Raw genomic sequence first — 19,779 nt, forward strand, 5'->3', positions numbered from 1 at the left:
GAATTAATCTGATGTAGATATTCAGATTGGACAAAATGTTTGGAGAAAAACTAGAAGCCACATGCTTAGCCGATGCCTAAAATGATGACAAGAGTCTCTTTACCTTTAGAATAGGAGCCAGGAAGACAGATATCCCAGTCAAAACAAAGACAATGATTCCTGTGACTCTCTGCTCCCTGTCAAAAAACAAATGAAGTGGAAGGCTGGACTGAAAACACATTATCTGTAGATTCCCATGATTTTCAACAGAGTCCTGTGCATGCTTACTGGGAAATAAGTCTGATTACATCCAGTGGAGCTTATTCCCAGGTAAGTGTGCACAGGATGCAGCCTAAAAGTACAGGAGCTAAGTGTCAGCTACCATTTATTTTATACTATACCAACCTTCACCAATCTAGTGCCTTCCAGATGTTTTGGACACCTGAAGGGCACCGGGTTGCTGAGGAGTATACTACACTATTCTTATATTGCTTTGTGCATAGTGATGCTCCTTTCTGCATGGGTCATTTAAACTACAGCAAAATATAAGATACTATCCCGCTATGTGAACATTGTAAGACTGTCCTTCCAAGTTAAACCTATTTAATAAAATTATTTGGTTCATAAATCTATACAAGTACTTGAAAGTGCTGCCAGGTGGCAGCAGTTTCACATAAACCACAGAACAGGGGTTCCCAAACCCTCCCCCCCCCCTGTACCATTTGAAAATTGCTGATGGGGCTCAATGATGTTTTGCTTGTTGTAGCAATTGTGCTGTGCTAGGACTGGGGAGGGCAGCTATGAGAGAACTAGAAAAGGTCCTCAAATGCAAAGATGTATCACTGAACACTAAAGTCAGGATCATTCAGACCATGGTATTCCCGATCTCTATGTATGGATGTGAGAGTTGGACAGTGAAAAAAGCAGATAAGAGAAAAATCAACTCATTTGAAATGTGGTGTTGGAGGAGAGCTTTGCGCATACCATGGACTGCGAAAAAGACAAATAATTGGGTGTTAGAACAAATTAAACCAGAACTGTCACTAGAAGCTAAAATGATGAAACTGAGGTTATCATACTTTGGACACATCATGAGAAGTCATGATTCACTAGAAAAGACAATAATGCTGGGAAAAACAGAAGGGAGTAGAAAAAGAGGAAGGCCAAACGAGAGATGGATTGATTCCAGAAAGGAAGCCACAGACCTGAACTTACAAGATCTGAACGGGGTCACTGATTCATAGGGTCGCCATAAGTCGTAGTCGACTTGGAGGCACATAACAACAACAAGATGCTGTTATGATTTTCAATTGTATTGTTATTGCTTCTTTTATTTGTTATATGGTACCTTATTGGATTATCACTGGGATTCCCCGGAATGGGTCCTCATTTGGGCCATGAGGCTGTTTCCTCCAAGCCATGCCCACCTGGTCCACCCTGGGCAGGCAGAGACACAGCTGAATTGGCTGCACAATCACTCTCTCCATGGGGAACTCAGTCGTGCAGCTGATAGAAAACGGCTTGGAGTCATCGCCCAGGGATGGTGACTTCAGACTCCAAGCCTGCTGGATTGGCTTTGTGACCATTTTCTCTGTGTAGGGCCTTGAGTGCACCGCCAGTCCCTGCAGGAGCAGCTTGCCAGCCCAACTGTCAAAATTCCGTGAGCAGCAGTTCCCAAGCACCCGGCAGCCAGCTGGTTGTAGGCACCTGGGAACTACAGCACAAGGCGCTGATTGCGTATTGCTTCTGCAGCACTTTCCAAACACCCAAAGGCCAGCTGGTTGCCAGGGATTTAGGAGGCACTGTGCAAAGTGGTTTGCAAGCTGCCATTCCCAAGTCCTGGAACTTCTTGGGAACTGCTCTGCAGGGGACTGACGGGTGGGTTGCTCCGTGGATCTGGCCTGCTGGGCCAAAATGGGGAACCTGTGGCCCTCCAGATGTTGCTGGACTACAACTCCCATCACCACCCTGAACACTGGTCATGCTAGCTGCAGCTGATGGCAACACCTGGAGATCATAGATCTCCCACCCATGCTGCACGGTTTTCAATAGTGGGGACTAAGAGGAAACAGACTGGGCTCCTACTAGGAGGAAGGGCGGGATATAAATTAAATACTGTATGTAAATAAACAGATAAGGACCTCTGTAGTAGGCACCACAGATAAAAAGAAACAGACTGATAAAAAATTAATGGTTGGGATAGGAGTGGGGAGTGTTTGCCTTCCGTCTTTGTGACTAGGGATGTTGGAGAATGCTGATGAAAATGGAGACCGGAACAGAAATTGCCAGTGTTCACTTATTCGGCCCATGTCTGAAATGGAAATCAATCCAGGAAATATCAGTGTTAGTTGCTGTTCTTGTTGCTTTCAGTCCACAAACGATACAAATCGATTATGTTCCTCTACCTCTATTTGCATTGTGTTACCTTTGCATTGAAATGATTGGGGTGAAATAACATGACAATATAATTTATGTAAATTACATAAATTGTGTAATTTTGCCACAGTGGACAGCGAGAACATAGTTTTTGGCAGAAGGCAGACTGCAGCAGAACAGAAACAGTGCTGCCTGTGACGAATATAGGGCAGAATGGGAAATGATGCCTTCTTACATCCCTACTAGTGACACTCTAACAGCCATCACCATGCATGGATCAGTTCCTTCCATGCCTTGCTACTTACTGTATGGGCATTGTCAGTATGGTCCAGCATGAATGGCAAGTGTTACGCTCTTGCTGCAAGCATTGGTCTACAAATATAATAAGTCATAAATAAATGGATATTGATGTACTGTTGACTTTGATGGTGGAACTACATAGAATCCTGATTACATTATGCTTATGGCATGTCAATTTTAGTGGCAGCTGGCATAACAGGGCCATTGAATTGGGATTTGTGAGATAACCTCTTGTAGCCAAACAAGGCTTGATGAATTGCAAGTTATGTAGACCTGCTGTAATGATATGTACATCTCATGCTGTCTACATGACATACAGGAAGAACTTGTGGAGAGTGCAGTTGCACTCAGGCCTGCTTGTGCTTGTGGACTTTTCCATAGGCATCTGGTTGGCTGAAGTGAGAACAAAATCCTTGACATGGGACTGAAACAGCCTTGGTCGCCTTGGTAGATGATATGAGGAGGGCGTGGGATAGGGGCAAATGCACCTTCCTTGTCCTCCTTGATCTCTCAGCGGCTTTCGATACCGTTGACCACGTTATCCTCCTGGACCACCTGAAGAGGTTAGGCATGGGGGGCACTGTATTGCAATGGTTCCATTCCTTCCTCTCTGGTAGGTACCAAAGAGTGGCATTGGAAGATGAGGTCTCGGATCCTTGGCCTCTCACTTGTGTGGTGCCACAGGGTTCCATCCTCTCCCCAATGCTGTTCAACATCTATATAAAGCCGCTGGGGGCAATCATCAGGAGATTTGGGCTGCAATGTCATCAGTATGCGGATGACACGCAGCTCTGTCTCTCATTTAAATCTTCACCGAGGTTGGCTGTAGAAACCCTGTCCAAGTGCCTGGAGTCGGTGAGTGGCTGGATGGGAAGGAATAAGCTGAAGCTGAACCCTGACAAAACCGAGGTACTGTTTGTGGGAGACAAGGGAAGGCTGGGGGATGTGGACCTGGTGCTCAATGGGGTACGATTGCCCCTGAAAGACCAGGTCCACAGCCTGGGGGTCATTCTTGACTCTCAGCTGTCCATGGAGGCTCAAGTCTCGGCTGTGAGCCGGGCGGCGCTGTATCAACTCCATCTGATACGGAGGCTGCGCCCCTACCTTCCCAACCATCTGCTTCCACCGGTGGTACATGCCCTGGTCACCTCTCGCCTAGACTACAGTAATGCGCTCTACATGGGGTTACCTTTGAAAACGGTCCAGAAGCTGCGACTTCCCAGGAGGATTGCTCCGCCTGTGACGCCTCTGAGACGAGCTCCCGTCTCAGAGGAAACTTTTTCAGTTTTAAAACCAGTCAGAAGAATTTTTTGACTGGTAAAAACTTTCTCCCAGGCAAGGGAGAAACGAAGAGATCACCCACAGAAACTTCGTTGTGTTTGTTGGGGACTGGAATTCATTAGGATCGCCTATGAACAAAGGTGTAGCCAGCAGCGTCTGACGGAGTCAGGGAATTCAAGCAAGCTCAAACTGACAAAGCGAGACTTTTTTTTTTCTTTAAAGAAAAACAGATTTTAACAGGCAAGCATCCTTCTGTCTACTACTATCTACTATCACTCTTATCATTGTTACAGTAAAAGAGATTTGTTATAGAATCAGCAACAAAGAATCCCTGGGTGAGTTATACCTTTCTCTTTTATACACGGAATTAAGGAAGAAGAAAATCGAAATAGCTTATCTTTGTTTTTATTGCAAAAAGCTGGCATGGAATTGAGCATTATAAAGATATAAATGGATGAGGGGCATCTAATCTAAGAGGAAATCTGATTAATTTGAACATTTGAGTACTATTTGTTTGGGACTATTTTTTCTGGTCTCCTTTATTTTGACGAATCTGCTTATTCTTTATGCCACTAATTATTTTGATGCTGGGAACTAAGTTTGTTTTGCACTCTTGGTAACATAAGAGATAAGGCAGTCTGTCTAGAAGATGATGTCAACAGGCTTGGAATATTAACTCCTTTGTTGCTGGAAAAAGAAATAAATTGCTCTTTGCTTGAGAATAGTGGATATATTGGAAATTGAAGGGGGTTTTTTTTGGTCTTAAGAATGACAATCAAGAAAGCGGCCGAGACCCTGGATGTACAGGAAGGGGTTCTCTCTCTAAACATGTTTCAGAAAATAATGGATGAGATTAAGATAACGAAACAACAATTGAGACAGGGCAGACAAGAGATGAAAATTGAATTTGGCAAAATGAAACAGGAGCTGAAAGAAATAAAGGATTCTATGAGAAAAGAAGGTATAACTGGACAAGCAACAGGAAATGAAAGAAAAATTAAAGGGAAGGTGCAAGTCCTGGAGATTGGAATAGATATATCAAATGTGGAATTGGAAAAAGATTTGGACTTTATAGCTGTGATGGATCCTAGTGACAAAGACTATTGCTTGGAATTCAGTGCTGTCTCTGAAGGAATTGGTGAAGATATCAGAGATAAATTTATCAATGTTTCAAAAAAATTTCTGGACTGGAATGATCTGATGGAACCTGAGATAGAGAAAGTTTATAGAATTAATTCCAGATATGTGACAACGGAAAAACTCTCAAGAGATGTGCTAGTGCACCCCGTAAAAAAGAAGAACAGAGATATGATTTTACAACAATATTTCAATAACACAGTCAGAATTGATGACAAGAAAATATTTGTGATGAAGGAAATTCCTATCAGACTTTTACTATATGACTATGACAGCAGAATTATGTGTGCAAGGATGGACGATGGAAGATGGAACTAACACTGATAATGGAAGAATAGCTGTTGAAACTACTGGATTTATTAGACTTGAATAGATGGATTAATTGACATGTCTATTTGGAGAAAAATCGATAGAAATATTTCTCAAGGACTGGAAACCTCTCTTTGACTTTTTGCGGAAAGAATAAAATGATATGATGTTAATGAGATTTAATGATTAACCAAGATAACCACTGGAGGAAAGTGATTTTGTAATATATTAAGGGACAGGTTTGTTATATACTATAGACCTATAGCTGATTTAAGACAAATCGGAAGTCAATATTTTTATTGTATTAGTTATTAATTTGTTCTTTTTCTTTTGTTTTGTTTTAGAAATCTGAATAAAATGTATATTAAAAAAAAGAAAACGGTCCAGAAGCTGCAACTGGTACAGAATGCGGCGGCTCGTCTGATTAAAGGCAGCCGCCAGCAAGATCACATCACTCCAGTGCTGAAGGAGTTGCGCTGGCTACCGGTTGTTTACTGGGCCCAGTTCAAGGTGTTGGTTTTGACCTTTAAAACCCTACATGGTTTTAGCCCAGTCTATCTGAAGGAGCGCCTCCAGCATCGTCAGGGATGCCGCTCAACAAGATCAGCCTCAGAAGACCTTCTCTCGATCCCACCGGTTAAAACAGCTAGACTGGTGAGGACTAGAGAGAGGGCTTTTTCAATAGTGGCCCCCACCCTGTGGAACTCTCTCCCAAATGATCTCCGCCATGCCCCTTCTATGATGAGCTTCCGCCGGGCCTTGAAGACCTGGCTCTTCAGGCAGGCTTTTGGGGTGGGTTAGGTTTTTACTGTTATGGTTTTAAATTTTAACGTTTTAATGTATTGTTTTTTATCTTGTATGTCGCCCAGAGTGGCTGGACAACCAGCCAGATGGGCGACTAATAAATTTAATAAATAAATAAATAAATAAATAAAATGCTAGCCTAGATGGATCTTCGCCTTGATCCAGCAACCAGGCTCTTCTTACGTTGTGCTTCTATTCGTAACTGCCTTTTTCTCCACAGGAAGGCCACCTTTACTGTGTTATGTTGATCATTCCCTCACCTCTTGGCCTTGTTTCATCCCAAATTTGGCCAAGAGAAACCTCATAGATGAATTTGAAAGGAACTCACCTCACTCCCAGGAACTGAGGCTGTTCTCCTGGCGCACTTGTCTCGGTCTCCATCTTTAAGCTGTCAATGTGTGCGATGGAAATGACTGTGGCTGCCACATACCATGGCAGCCCCATGAATGAACACACTGCCATGAGGATGCCCACCCAAAACAGGTCTAGATGATAGCCTGCAGCTTTCTGAAACAAAAGCACACATAAGTTCCATAGAAGAAACTGCATTTGGTCAAAAAAGGCATAAATATACCCCAAACATTAACACGAAGTTGTGAAAGACTCTGGGCCCCTAATGCTACACATTTGTGCTTTCTGCAAAGTTGGATAATAAGATATGATTGGGAGTATGGCCAGGTGTACGCAATATGCCCGTGGATACCAGAGCTGTGATAACTCCTGGTCGTAGTTTAGTGGTAGAGTACACAGAAGGTCCCAGGTTCAGGGCCGGTTCTAAGGGGCGGCCAGGTTGGGCACTGGCCCGAGGGCCCTGCAGCTACAGGAGCCCCTGGGGGGCCCCTGAGGGGCCCTCCACTCCCCTTCTGTAAGACAAAACCTTCCAAGCCACCTGCCATCCCCCCTACTTCACCTACCTTTCTCTGCTGTTCTTTGCGGCTGCGCACACTGCACGCACAGGGTTGCCATCAATCAAGATGGCGGCCGAGGTTTCCGTAAGGGACTGAAGCCTCTGCCGCCATCTTGGTTGATGGCAGCAATGTGCACGCTGAATGCCATCAACCAAGATGGCGGCAGAGGCTTCAGTCCCTTACGGAAACCTCGGCCACCATCTTGATTAATGGCAACCCTGCGCGCACAGTGCGCGCAGCCACAAAGAACAGCAGAGAAAGGTAGGTGAAGCGGGGGGATGGCAGGGGGGTGGCGGGTGGCTCGGAAGGTCTTGTCTTGCGATTCGCGGGATCGCGGAAGGGGAACGGAGGGGCCCAGGGCAGGCTAACGCCCAAGGGCCCCCGCATTCCTGGAGTCAGCCCTGCCCAGGTTCAATCCCTGGCATCTTCAGGTAGGGTTGGGAAAGATGCTTTTGTGAAATCCTGGAGAGCTTCAGTGTAGGCAATACCCTATAGATGGACCAGTGGTCTGCCTTGGTGGACACAACTTCCTATGTTCCTGGCCTTGTAGATTCCTTCCATCCTTGTGCCTTTCCAGAGGTCACTCAGGTGGGCCTTTGAACTCCAGGCCCACCATGACTGTGTCATCAGGGTCTCCCTCCAGGTTTTAAAGCAGGCAATATTCTCTCTCTCAGTGGGTTCGGCACTAGTGAATACCAAGTTGGAAGAAGGAAAAAAAATGTACCCTGAGCTTGTGCTCCTTTCTGTTCACTATGACTGCTGTAATTTGCTGGTCCATGAAGATCAGGATGGTGACCAAGAGAGCTGGGAGTGCACTGGCCAAATAGATCCACCAGGGGTTCTTGCCAAATGGGAACACAAACCATCCACGGTCTAAGTGAGTGGGCTGCAAACGCAATTCAAAGGTAGAAAATTACCTCTTGCCACATTATGAGCGCAGCTCACAAAACAAGGAGAATGAGTCTCCCATTCCTTGTATGCTCAGAGCATGTGCCCCTCTTGTACAATCACTTCAAATTTTGACATCAAAATTGCTAAAATCCAAAGCAGGTGTGTGGATGGACGGGAGGTCCATGTAGTCTGAGACCCCTTGTAGTACAGATGGGGCAAGGGGGTTAGATGGCCCATGCAGGCCTATATCCCAACAGCCAGCATGGTGCAGTGGTTTATAGTTTTGGGCTGGGCCTGGGAGACCAGGGTTCAAATCCCTGCTTGGCCAAGAAGCAAACTGGGTGACCTTGGGCCAGTCACTGTCTCTCAGCCTAACTTACATCACAGGGGTGGTTTTGAGAATAATCATCTTGGGGGGAAAGGTGGGATATAGATGCAATAATGATAATTATAACAGTAATAATATAAGGAGGGTGTTGCTGCCTTCACGTGTATGTTGGGCCCAGGGATGGGAGAGCAGTTTGGTTTGCATTTGACTCCACATTTACTTACTTTGCCTTTCCTGAAACAATAAGCAAACCAAAACACAGCTATCCTTTGAAATTCTTGCTTAAAAATGCACATATTAGGGGAATGTGCATAAGAATATATTACTGAAAATAACAAAATGCATTAATTAGGAGAAATTGCTTGCAAAACTGTGTATGTTAGATAAAACTGCGTACAAAAATGTGTTTATTAGGATAAATTCACACTAAAATGCAGAAGAATTTTCATGAGCTTGTTTTTTAAATTGCAAATTGCTGCAGAAATGTGGAGAATTTACGATTGGGACAATGAGAAACAGAGAGAACTGAAACTACCGGATGCTTCCATCCCTATCTTCAACCAAATAATTTGTACCAAAATGTATACATTAGAGAAAAGTGTGCACAAAAGGGCATGGATTTGAGAAAATAGCATTCAAGAATGCATTATAGTAGGGGCAATTGCATCAAAATGTGTGTGTGTTACGAGAAATGTGAATTAAAATGCTGACAAATTGTCATTAGGACTTTTTAAAACTCAGCCACATTGCAGACTGATGTGCAAATGTGAACAATTAAGATTGGTAAAATGGGAAACTCAGAAACATCAAAATTGACCGATTCATGTATCTCTCAGTTAGGGCGGCTGGGTTTTTGCGCTGATCTAGCACTGTGATGATGTCATCCATTTATATTACCTTAAATTCTGTAGGCACTTGCAGTTTTGCAGTATTCAGTCCAAACAAAACATCAAGACCAACAAACATTAGTATGGACATGAAGATAGAGAAGTCACTAATAAGTTTGCGGAGCTAGAAATGAGAGGACACAAATACAAACACGAGAAAGAAAGAAAGCAGAACGTGGATGTGTTAGAAGATTAAGCAGAGAATGAAGAGACCAGTTAATAAAATGTTTTAAAACTGAAAAATAACTGATCCTACTTGGGGACAGAGAGAATACTAATTTATGGCTTTAACACATTTTTCAGCAAAATGGAATCTGGATTAGAGCCCAAAACGTTTTGCTCCCCACCCGCCGCTTGTTGAAGCACAAACTGCATTGCATTACCTGAGAGTTCAACATTCTCTGGGACACTGAAGATCCTGAGTGCTGCTCTCTGATAGCACGCTGCTCTGTTTGCACCTCATATGTATTTCAGGGTTGGGGAACTGTTTTCCAGGCCAAGGGCTACATTCCCTAGTGGGCAGCCTTCCTTGTGCTGCATGTCAGTGGTGGGCAGAAGTGGCCAGAGCCATGGACATGACTCTTACCTTCTGAAGGTTTTCTTCTGAATACCAGTTGTTGGAACTTGGGAGCGCTGGGGAGCATGCTCTTGCACTCTGGTCCTGTTTGCGGGCTTTCCATGGGCACCTGGTTGGCCACTGTGAGAACAGGATGCTGGACTAGATGGGCCACTGGCCTGATCCAGTTGAAGGGCTCTTCTTCTTATGGTCTTACCTTTGTACAGTAGGCTACATTTCAGCCACAGAAAAGGCAGGGAGATGCAAGTCCCACGTACACCTATCTCCATCCTCCATCAGGGCAAACTGTCTTGCAGTTAAAAGGCACATTCTAGCCAGGCAAAGACAGGGCCATGGGGGCATGGCCTGGGGAGAGCCCCACGGTCTGGAGAGAGAAGCCTGGACTGCTCTGGGCTTGAGGTTCCCCCATCCCTGATATACATCATCTCCAGTTCATTTTACTATATATGTGTGCTATTTTATTGTAGCCGCCCTGAGTGCCCTATCGTAGGGTAGAAGGGTGGGATAGAAATAATTTAAATAAATAAATAAGTAAAATTTGACTTTTGGTTGCTGTGCCTGTAATTAGGCCAGGCAGCCACAAAATCCTGATTCCAATGTACTAGAGAGAAAGTTGCTAGAAGAAGCAAGTAAAGGAATGGAGCAGAGGGACTTTAGGAGGCAAGAGCATCTCAAAACCCACAAGGGCATCCGAACCTTAATTATACTGGGCACATGCAACTTGGGAGTATCCAGTCCAAAACAGGCATCTATTCCACAGAAGAACAGGATGGAGAAGACAATGGAAAAATCAGCAATCAGGGCCCTGACCTAAAAAAAGGAGATGGGGTTGGAAGCAAAAGGCAAGTTAAGTGGGGTGATGCAGTAGGATCCAGAGCATGATTTTCTCCGCCACAGGGAAGCAGGGTAACTGAGAGAGAAAAGCCTCAGGCAAAGGCTGCTTTACAGCTTTTGAGATCTACATGAACAGACTCAGGGCTTGTCCACATGTGAGCATTACTTTGCACTAAAGACACCGTTTTTACCTCTGTTTTCTATTTGCACTATCTGCAGTACAGGCTCAATGCCAGTTGCAAACATGGTGTTTTCTATTCACACTGAGGGGAAGGATCAATCACGCAGTTTCCTAATGACCATGACCTCTAATTTAACATTTCCACTCCCTCTGGTTACTTGGCAACTGAGCATGCTCAGTTTGTTATATCAGCTGCAGTAGGTTTTATTTTAAAAAAACCAACAACCTGGAAGTGTGATTATTTGTATTTTCACTGGTACAATGCAGCTGAAATAGAAATTTTTGTTTGAGCAGTGTTATGATTTTGCGCACAAGTTAGGGGGGAAAGAAAAATAAGGCATGGTTTGCAGCAACATAAAAAAGGCCAGCAGAACGGAGGTGAGCAGCTGGAAGATGCTTGTCAGCCCACAGGAAGCAAAATGAACAAAGGGAGGTGGAAGGAGTGGGTGTGGAGAAGGGAATGATTGACACACCCACCTAAAAGCATTGGAGCAAAGCATCTGCAAGCAGTAGAGATACGGATTGAAGACCTTTTTTTCTCCCTTTTCATATTATCAGAAGATTGAATTAGTATGGATTTACAGAGGGAAAACTGCGTGATAGCTTCTGTTTGCCAGTAACGTCATATGAACTATGTGAATTAAAAGGAGATATGAGTAGCACCAAACACACACTCAACCACCGTGTAGATGAGTCCTCAGACAGAGGCATCAAGGTTATAATTCAGGCTGGTAAAGACAACCAGTTCACATTTCATTTTATTTCAGTTTTGTACCTCATTGGCTCAGAAAGAAATCTTTCCGTGTTCTCTCTGCAGATGTGCTTTCTCTTAGAACTGGAATTATTCTTTCCTTAATAATTTGTACATCTGCATCTACCTAATACCTTGATCTAGTCTGAAAAAAGAAGATTGGAGATAACTGATTAACATGCAGCCTATAGACATTTCTTGGCCGCAAGCTCTTTTCCTGCTACCCCTTCACGCCCTTTGATCTGGTTCTGTGCCCATCCCACAGAGCTCACTGTCGGCTTGGATATGTGTGCCAGTTTCCTGACTATATCCAGGTGGCCATTTTGCAATTTGTGATTGAAAACCACAGTATTTGGAGTTCAGAACACTCTTCCCCAGTCTGGTGCTTTCCAGGAGTTTTGGACTACAAATCCCATAGCCCCAGCCATCACATCTGTACCAGGGCTGATGGGAGTTCTAGTCCAAAACACTTGGAGGGCACCAGGTTGGGGAAGGCTAAAGTATCTGTGATTTTTACTTACCTTAGTAGGAAAGTAGCGACTGAACTTGAACTTTTTCAAAGTCAAAGTCATGGAATAAGTCCCGAAGAAGAGAATGAAAGACATGAGGGCCAAGTCGGGGACAAATGTACAGGATTTCCCCACCAGACTTCCTCCATACTTGAGGCATTCCTTTTTGCTTAGCTGAGTCCAATCCAGAGCTGTTACATTCATAGGATTGTACTTGAAGGGTGGAAGAAAGCAAACCATAGTATTTTTAGGATACTAAGCAATCATTTGTTATCACTGTAAACTAAAATGCTGTTAGTCATATAAAACTGAAAAGCCACAGAACTCTTGAATGCAGCAGATAAAAGCTTGCTGATCGCTGCCCACTTTGAAAAGCTTACTGGGGGAAGTCTACTGTATGCATATACGCTGAACATTAGTAACAGAACTGAATGTTTACAGTTTTTCAAATTTGAGCAGTTGTTTTGAAGATTATAATAATTAACATTCATTCCCTCTTCAACAAGTTTGACCCATTTAAAAACATTTTGGAGAATATAAAATCAGATAAAACCAGTGGAATCAGGGCTGCTTCTGCTATTACAAGTCTTTGCTTGCATTTTTAAAACTTTCCTTTCTGACATAACCATGATAACCAAGCCCAGTTCAAAGGTGCTTATGTTGACATTCAAAGTCCTGGGGCCCAAGGAACTGAGAGAATCTCATTTTGCTTACTGTAAAAGCATTTTGCTTTATCTCATTTTGCTTACTGTAAAGTAAAACTTTTTTTTAAAAAAATCATTTTATCGGGGGGGTGGGAGAAGAAGGGGGAGGAAATCCCAGCTACTTACCATAGAAATGTTAGTGTTATTTGGTGCCAGTGGAGCTGAAGCATTAAACAAGGATGTTGTATTCACTGCAGAAAAGGAGTTTGTTAAGATTTTTAAAAAGATATATTATGAAAAGGTCTTACTCCAGATATGAAATCTTGCTTAAGAAACCATAGTTAACTCCACAGGTTTGAGCCATTTTTGAATAATTGCCATTTTACAGATAACAGAGAAGCAGAATCTATATTCATTTACAAATTCCAGAGGGGAACCAGAATCCCCATTCACTTACAGGACAATCTCATCATCAGGAGGCACACCGCTTGAAACACTGACAAAACTCTAACTAAATTTGGGAATGCGACATAAGGAAGCCCAGGATAATACAAGAATGACAGGTGGGTGAAGAAGGAAATATCTGCCTGTATGACTGAGGTTTTGCAAGCTGGAAGACAAATTCCCTTGGTTCCAACTCCAGCAGAAACTTCTCCCTGATTAACATAATGTGGGGCTCTCCAATTTGGCATTCCAGGGGGTGACTTCACAAAACTGTATTAGATACACCCAAGGACATATCAAAAGCTACCTTCTCTTAGAGCTATAGAGTGCCACAGCTCCTTGAAAGTCTGTATTATGCATGGCTTAGAGAGGGTAGGATTTCCAGCTGCGCACAAAACTCTCCATCTTGGAAGAGTCAGCAATGGATCTTTATTTGATCTCATATTTCTTTCCAGACAGGTTAGCTACAAATATGTGACTATACCAAAAATATAGAGCCATTTTCAATAGAGAATGTGTAATGTGATGGTTATAGGTTATAGCCATTGACAATCTGGTGCCCTACAGATGTTTTGAACTACAACTCCCATCAGCCCTAGGTAGTGTGATTGTGCTGGCTTAGGCTGATGGGAGTTGTAGTCTAAAACATCTGGAGGGCACCAGGCTGACAAAAGCTGGGCTAGAACTAGGAAGACCCATGTTAAAATCCCCACTCAGCTACGAAGCTCACTGATGATCTTGGGCTAGTCACGATCTCTCAGTAACCTACTTTGAAGGGTTAAGGTGAGTTGAGCATGGGGGAGAACAATTTATCCTGGCAAGCTCCTTGAAGCCTATCCCAGTAGGACACAAATATTTTCCAGTGAAGGCTGGACCATTAAAGCGAATGGGGCTCTGCTCTACCAACCTCAGTGTGACCTCAGCCTGCCATCTTGCTTACATCAACCAGTCGAAGGGCTGACACCACCTGCCAGCTTCTGCCTCAGTGCTGCTTTTGTACAACTCAGCAGGAAGGAGGATGGAGACAGAACTAGAATTAGTTGGCCCCGCCTGTCATACGCTCCCTCTCTGTCTGTCGTTGGCTCTGGCTGGCTACATCTCCCGCTGGTCTCTCTGACTTCCACCCCACCAGTTCCAATGTGCACCAGGCACTAGTGACATTCTCCGTACTGTCATGGTTGGCCATTGTGTTGTTTCTGCTGTTGTTAACAAAATTACTCACTGCTGCCTCAAAATAATCACATTTTGGAAACACTGGGAAGATTACAGTTCAAAACAGACAGGATACCCATCTGGTACAGAGTTGTGTTTATGAGATGGGAGAAAGTGGCAACACTAAGGTAGAACTGACCCACTGGGTCAAGACTGATGACTTACTTTTTAAAACAAACAAACAAAAACATGACTCCCAAAATATGTATATTAGGCAAAATTGTGTACAAAAATGTGTATATTAGGAGAAATATGCATGAAAACGTAGATTGTTTTAAAAAAATGCAAAATGACGAAGAATGCTGAATGTAAGATTGGAAAAATGAGAAGCTTCAATTGGTAGGGTTCCTCCATCCCTGCCAAGGATCACCACTATGGACAAGACAAATAAAGGAACGCATCCACTTGCTCCAAAATCTGTGGCCAGAGGATAACATCGTCTTTTAAAATGTTCTTCATATGCCATCCTGGATTCTTATTGCAAGAAAGAGGATTCTCTCAATCCCTTCCCACCCACCTTTCCCAGAAGAAATTCCAAATTGCAGCACTGAAACAAAAACAAACCTTGTAACACTGCTCCAGAATTTTATTCCAGAGGATCTAAAAATATATGCTTTTGCAAATATTAACAAAGTCAAAGATCCAAAATAAATCAGCGTTATCCTTACTTTACAAATGTAGTCTGTCTTGGTCAAGGAAATGCTTGAGGTCACAGGTAGTTTTAAGGGTCTGCAACAGATTACCTTGCCTGTACCAGCTGTAGGCCACACCTTCCATCTCAGATATCTGCTGGGGGCATTGAACAGCTGATGATCAAGGCAACCCCCCCAGGTGCCTCCTCCCAGGTCTCTACTGCCTCAAGCTGTAGACATGGACAGGACTGCAACATTTATCTCCAAACCAGTCCTAGACACCCACGAGGGAGTTCAAGGTGTTCATGAAGCCCCAGGCTGTATAGCCAATGATGCAGCTGGCCTATTTCTCCTACCCTGTGCTTTTTGCAGGTCCCTGTGTCCTGATAAAACTGCTGTGGGTGTCAGCATGTAATAGATGCCACGGGCAGCAAAAAAGAAGAAGTGATGGTGAGACTTCATACCAGTGAGTCCCGTCACCAAAAAAGGACAAAAAAAAAAGCCATTGAGGTTATGGAGACCAGACCTCAAGCAGTCAAGATCTCTTATTGGGAAGCCTCCTTGCTTTGCAGGATAGCAAATACTTAAGTCGTCCCTCCTCAGAATTACAGAATGGTAAAAGGTAAAGGTGTCCCCGCACTTGCAGTGCGAGTCATTTCCGACTCTTAGGGTGACGTCTTGCGACGTTTACTAGGCAGACCGTATATATGGGGTGGGATTGCCAGTTCCGTCCCCGGCTTTTCTTTTCCCCCCAGCATATGCCGGGTACCACGGATGGAGGGAAGGCTGAGTGGACCTCGACCCCTTTTACCGGAGATTCGACTTCCTCCTTCCGTTGGAATCGAACTCCAGCCGTGAGCAGAGCTTTGGCTGCGTTACTGCCGCTTACCACTCTGTGCCACAGAGGGTCCTATGGTAAGAGTAGCAACAGGAAAATACGTGGCTGAAAATAACTCTTATCAGTCCGAATAAGGCCCAACATGAGGAATTTTGTGCAGAAATGCATATTTGATTTTAATCCTGACATCACTAAGCCAAGCTAGGGAACTGCATTATGTTAGTGATTTTGAACCTTTCCAGTGGTGGACAACACGACAAGAATTATTGAAGGAGAAGTGATTGCTGGGTTAGAATCAGAGTTTTTGGTGCTTTAAATACTCCATGGCTGAGGAGAAGCAAGGTTAAGCGAATGGAGAAATTGCTCGTATTAATTCCAAAGTCCCTTATTACAACAATGTTTCTCTCCAAAACTGTCAGTTTTCCCAGAACCAGACATATTTTGTGATTTCTAACAGCTTAAAAAGCAATTATTTCATTACCCAACTTAAAAGAATTCTGTGGTATTGGTTGTATTTTAACTTGTTTAAAAAAGGGTTTGGATGAGAAGGCTCCTGAACCACTTTATATAGGCTCTGCATACTTGGAAGTAGAGATAAAAGTGATAAGTAAAAGCAAAAAAAGGAACGAGTATCAAATATTAAATAATTTTAATATTTATAAAATGATACTCACTTGAGATTGAAAGCAGCCAATCATATGCGTGCAGCAGAGACAAATATGGGACAAGTCAGTTACAATAATAAAAAAAATCATAACTAGCAAAAGAAAAAAGGGACCAAAAGGGAAATTATAGCAAACACTTTCAAAATAGAGAGAAGTTTAAATCTGATACCTTTTATGTAAAAACATAAAATAGCAAAATTAAGTTGTTTTCCCCAGACAAGCTCATCTGTGGAAGGACCATCAACAACAAACAAAATTCTAAGAGATTGTACCAAATTAGTGTGCAGACCAGCCGGTCTCAGTATAGTTCAGGATCCATTTCTGATTGCCCCCACAAAGTTACATGGCCTCATTTGTATTGCTCAGGCCAAATTAACCTAACTCTCATCTAAGAACTAAATCCCATTCATGATTTCTTGGTGACTGGAAATGGATCTGGGGATTGCCGCAGCCATTGAGAGCAGAATGGTTATCCAGAAATATTGTTTGGTATCTAGTATTCCAGTCTGCATCAGTTTCCTTTGAATCAGGCAAAGCATAGGTGAAAAACCTTTTCTCTGCTCTTGTGTGAGCTCTGGTGCACACAAACAGCTCGTGTGTATGTCCATTGTTCCAGTTTTTTCAATGGAAAAAACAGAGCTGTGCACACATTGAGCAGCTTCCCTCCATGGAAGTGTTTGGGGAAGCCGCTGTGCACACATCAGACGCCCCTGAAGAAATCTTTGAACTCACTGGAACTCTTGGCTGCAGTTGGCAAGGCAAATGCTGACTCATTGCCATGCACCTTCAGTTGGGCATGGAAATGAGAATGCCTGGTGTAGTCTGTGGACAGAGTGTTGGGTTTGTCTATGGGAGATGTATGTTCAAATCTTAGCCATGAAGCTGACTGGGGAACCTCAGACAAGTCACTCCCCTATTTTACTTGGTGTGGTAAGGAAAAGTTGTGATAGGAAAGAATCTTAAAGCATTTTGTACACTGCTTAGTGCAACCTTCCCCAACTTGTGGCCCTCTGGATATTTTGGACAACAACTGTAGTCTAAAACACCAAGTGGGCACCAGATTGGGGAAGGTTGGCTTAGTGATACAGAGAGGAAGTGACTAAGGTTGTTTGCATGCATGATACTTAGAACCAGTAAGACCTATATTGACTAGAATAAACATTCAGCACAAGACCCTGTCCTCAGATTCTCCAGGGAAGTTGGTCTCTGGGAGCAGCTTTGATCAGCTTCATCTGACACACTAGATTAGGCCCTGCCTGGAGAGAATGGATCTAATCTCAGTAGCTCATGTACTACTGGTTACATCCAGACCTTTACTCCCTATGTCAGGCTTCCCTTAAAGAGTGATGGGGAAAATTTCAATTTAGGGCTATGAACAGCCACCCCAATCCAGCACTTCAGAGTGACCCCAGCCCAACCTGGGACCGGAATCAATTTAGGGGTTGGGCCTAATGTTTCATTAGAGGTTTAAATCCTATTAAACATGTGGCTGGGAAGGGAAGAAGGAGGTGCTGTGTCTCCATAACCCTCCGTTCCTGACTGCACTGCAGAGAGCATGATTAAACCATCTGCTAACCAGCAGGTAAACAGAAGGTTCAGTCCTGCTGGGTGTTGCTTTGCTAGCACATTCCCTGCAGGGGATCAAGAATCAAGGGGAATCAGGACCTGGCACCAGTGGGTGGCCAGGTTGGGCACTGGCTGAGGGCCCTGCAGCTGGCCAAAGGCCCTGCGGCTGGGAAGGTGGAGCCCCCACTTCATGATCCCCACCAGCATCAGGTCGCGGGCTGTGACTAGACGGTGGCACAGATTGCGGAGCAGGAGTGCCACTCTCTCAGCCAGCAGCACTCCTACATGTCCATGTAGCTGCACTTTAATACCTCCGGTCGCTTCACCTTACACATCAGTGCACATGCCTACCATCACCCAAAATAGTGAGTGATCTTCCCATCTTTGATTATGGCAGGCGTGTGCGCTGATGCGCAAGGTGGCATAATTGGGCTTATTTAAGCGTGTGTGTACACAGGGAATGTGTGGAAGGAATGCACTGGTGAAGCAGACCCCCACAGTCAGCAGGCTTGAGCTCTGCTCAGCGTTCAATCTTGCCCAGTTTGGCTGTGTAAAAGTGCTCTCCTGTTGGAAACAGCCATGCACAGACAAAGTGCAGTGCAGGGCTGTTTGAAAGCCCTTTTGCAAACATTGCTGCTCTCTGCAGAGACTGCCCACATCTCCTTCTTTCCCCTGCTGCTTCACTGCCCTGCCTTTTGACAGTCCCGGATTGTTCCAGATGGGCCACTCAACCCATTAAGATCTGGGGCTATCTCAACCTGATCTGGCCAAAGCTCAGATCCACCTGAATTGGCCTATTTTGGTTCAGGATATGGACTTTGGCCAGATCTGGTGCACAGCCATACTTCAACTGCTGCATAAAGTGGTAGCTAGAATACTGATAGGACCAAGATAGTTTATTGACAATTTGTTTCTGAGTTAGGTGCTACCATTGACTTTTAAAGCCCTAAGCAATCTGGGACCTGATTATCTGGAAAAAAACTTTGCCCATATGAACATATCGGAGTCAGGCTCAGCTCTCTGGTCTTCCTGTAAATCAGACGTTGAATATCGGAGACAGGCAGGGCCTTCTGGCACTAAGATTTTGGAATTCTCTCCCCATCAGATTTGTCTGTTTTTAAGGACAGTTTAAAAACTTTTTTATCCCATAAGGCTTCTTTTTTAACTTTGTGGTTGATAGCTGAGACATATCTAGATGATGACTGATGACAGGGATGAGCAGACTTCAGGTTTACTGCATCTACTTTTTAAAAAAAGAATCCCAAGATCTGCCAAGTGCAAAGGACACACAAGTAGGGTTAAGGAAGAGGGTGCTTCTGAATACTTTGTGAGCTGAGGAATTTGTTTTCAGTACCAGTAACTGTGAGCTGAGCTCACAGTTCTTTCACAAAGTCCACTCCTGTCTCCTGGTTAGCATTCTTGGTTTTAGCAGGTGGGAACAGTCACATTGTTCTTGTTGAAGTCAACTTTGTAAATTGACTTACTTTTTTTTGTAAGCCGCCTTGAGGGTCTTTTGGCCAGAAGGCGGGGTAGAAATATTAAAATCAAATCAAATCAAATCAAACTTTAACACATTGTTAAAGTCAAAACCCTTTGCTGATCTACCGCAAATCACTCAGAGATCAACAGTAGGTCTTGATTTACCATCTGCTCACCTCTGACCTAGATGACATTATAATCTAGCTTAGATGATTATCATTTACCCTGAATTTATAGCGTTGGATGA

General features: G+C 43.8%; 1 protein-coding gene across 1 annotated transcript in view; it reads right to left on the reverse strand.

Moving 5' to 3' along the window:
• Positions 1-19,779, reverse strand: part of SLC4A5 (solute carrier family 4 member 5) — a 127,164-nt gene that overhangs the window by 7,206 nt on the left and 100,179 nt on the right. Inside the window, exons 16-21 of the mRNA XM_061592631.1 lie at positions 12,883-12,947; positions 12,065-12,265; positions 10,474-10,587; positions 7,819-7,980; positions 6,515-6,693; positions 104-176 (exon numbers count right to left, since the gene is read on the reverse strand). Coding sequence (XP_061448615.1) covers positions 104-176; positions 6,515-6,693; positions 7,819-7,980; positions 10,474-10,587; positions 12,065-12,265; positions 12,883-12,947 — 794 coding nt within the window. The remainder of the gene's footprint in view (positions 1-103; positions 177-6,514; positions 6,694-7,818; positions 7,981-10,473; positions 10,588-12,064; positions 12,266-12,882; positions 12,948-19,779) is intronic.

The sequence above is a fragment of the Rhineura floridana genome, chromosome 12 (assembly GCF_030035675.1).
Source record: "Rhineura floridana isolate rRhiFlo1 chromosome 12, rRhiFlo1.hap2, whole genome shotgun sequence".
In the NCBI taxonomy this organism is placed as follows: domain Eukaryota; kingdom Metazoa; phylum Chordata; class Lepidosauria; order Squamata; family Rhineuridae; genus Rhineura; species Rhineura floridana.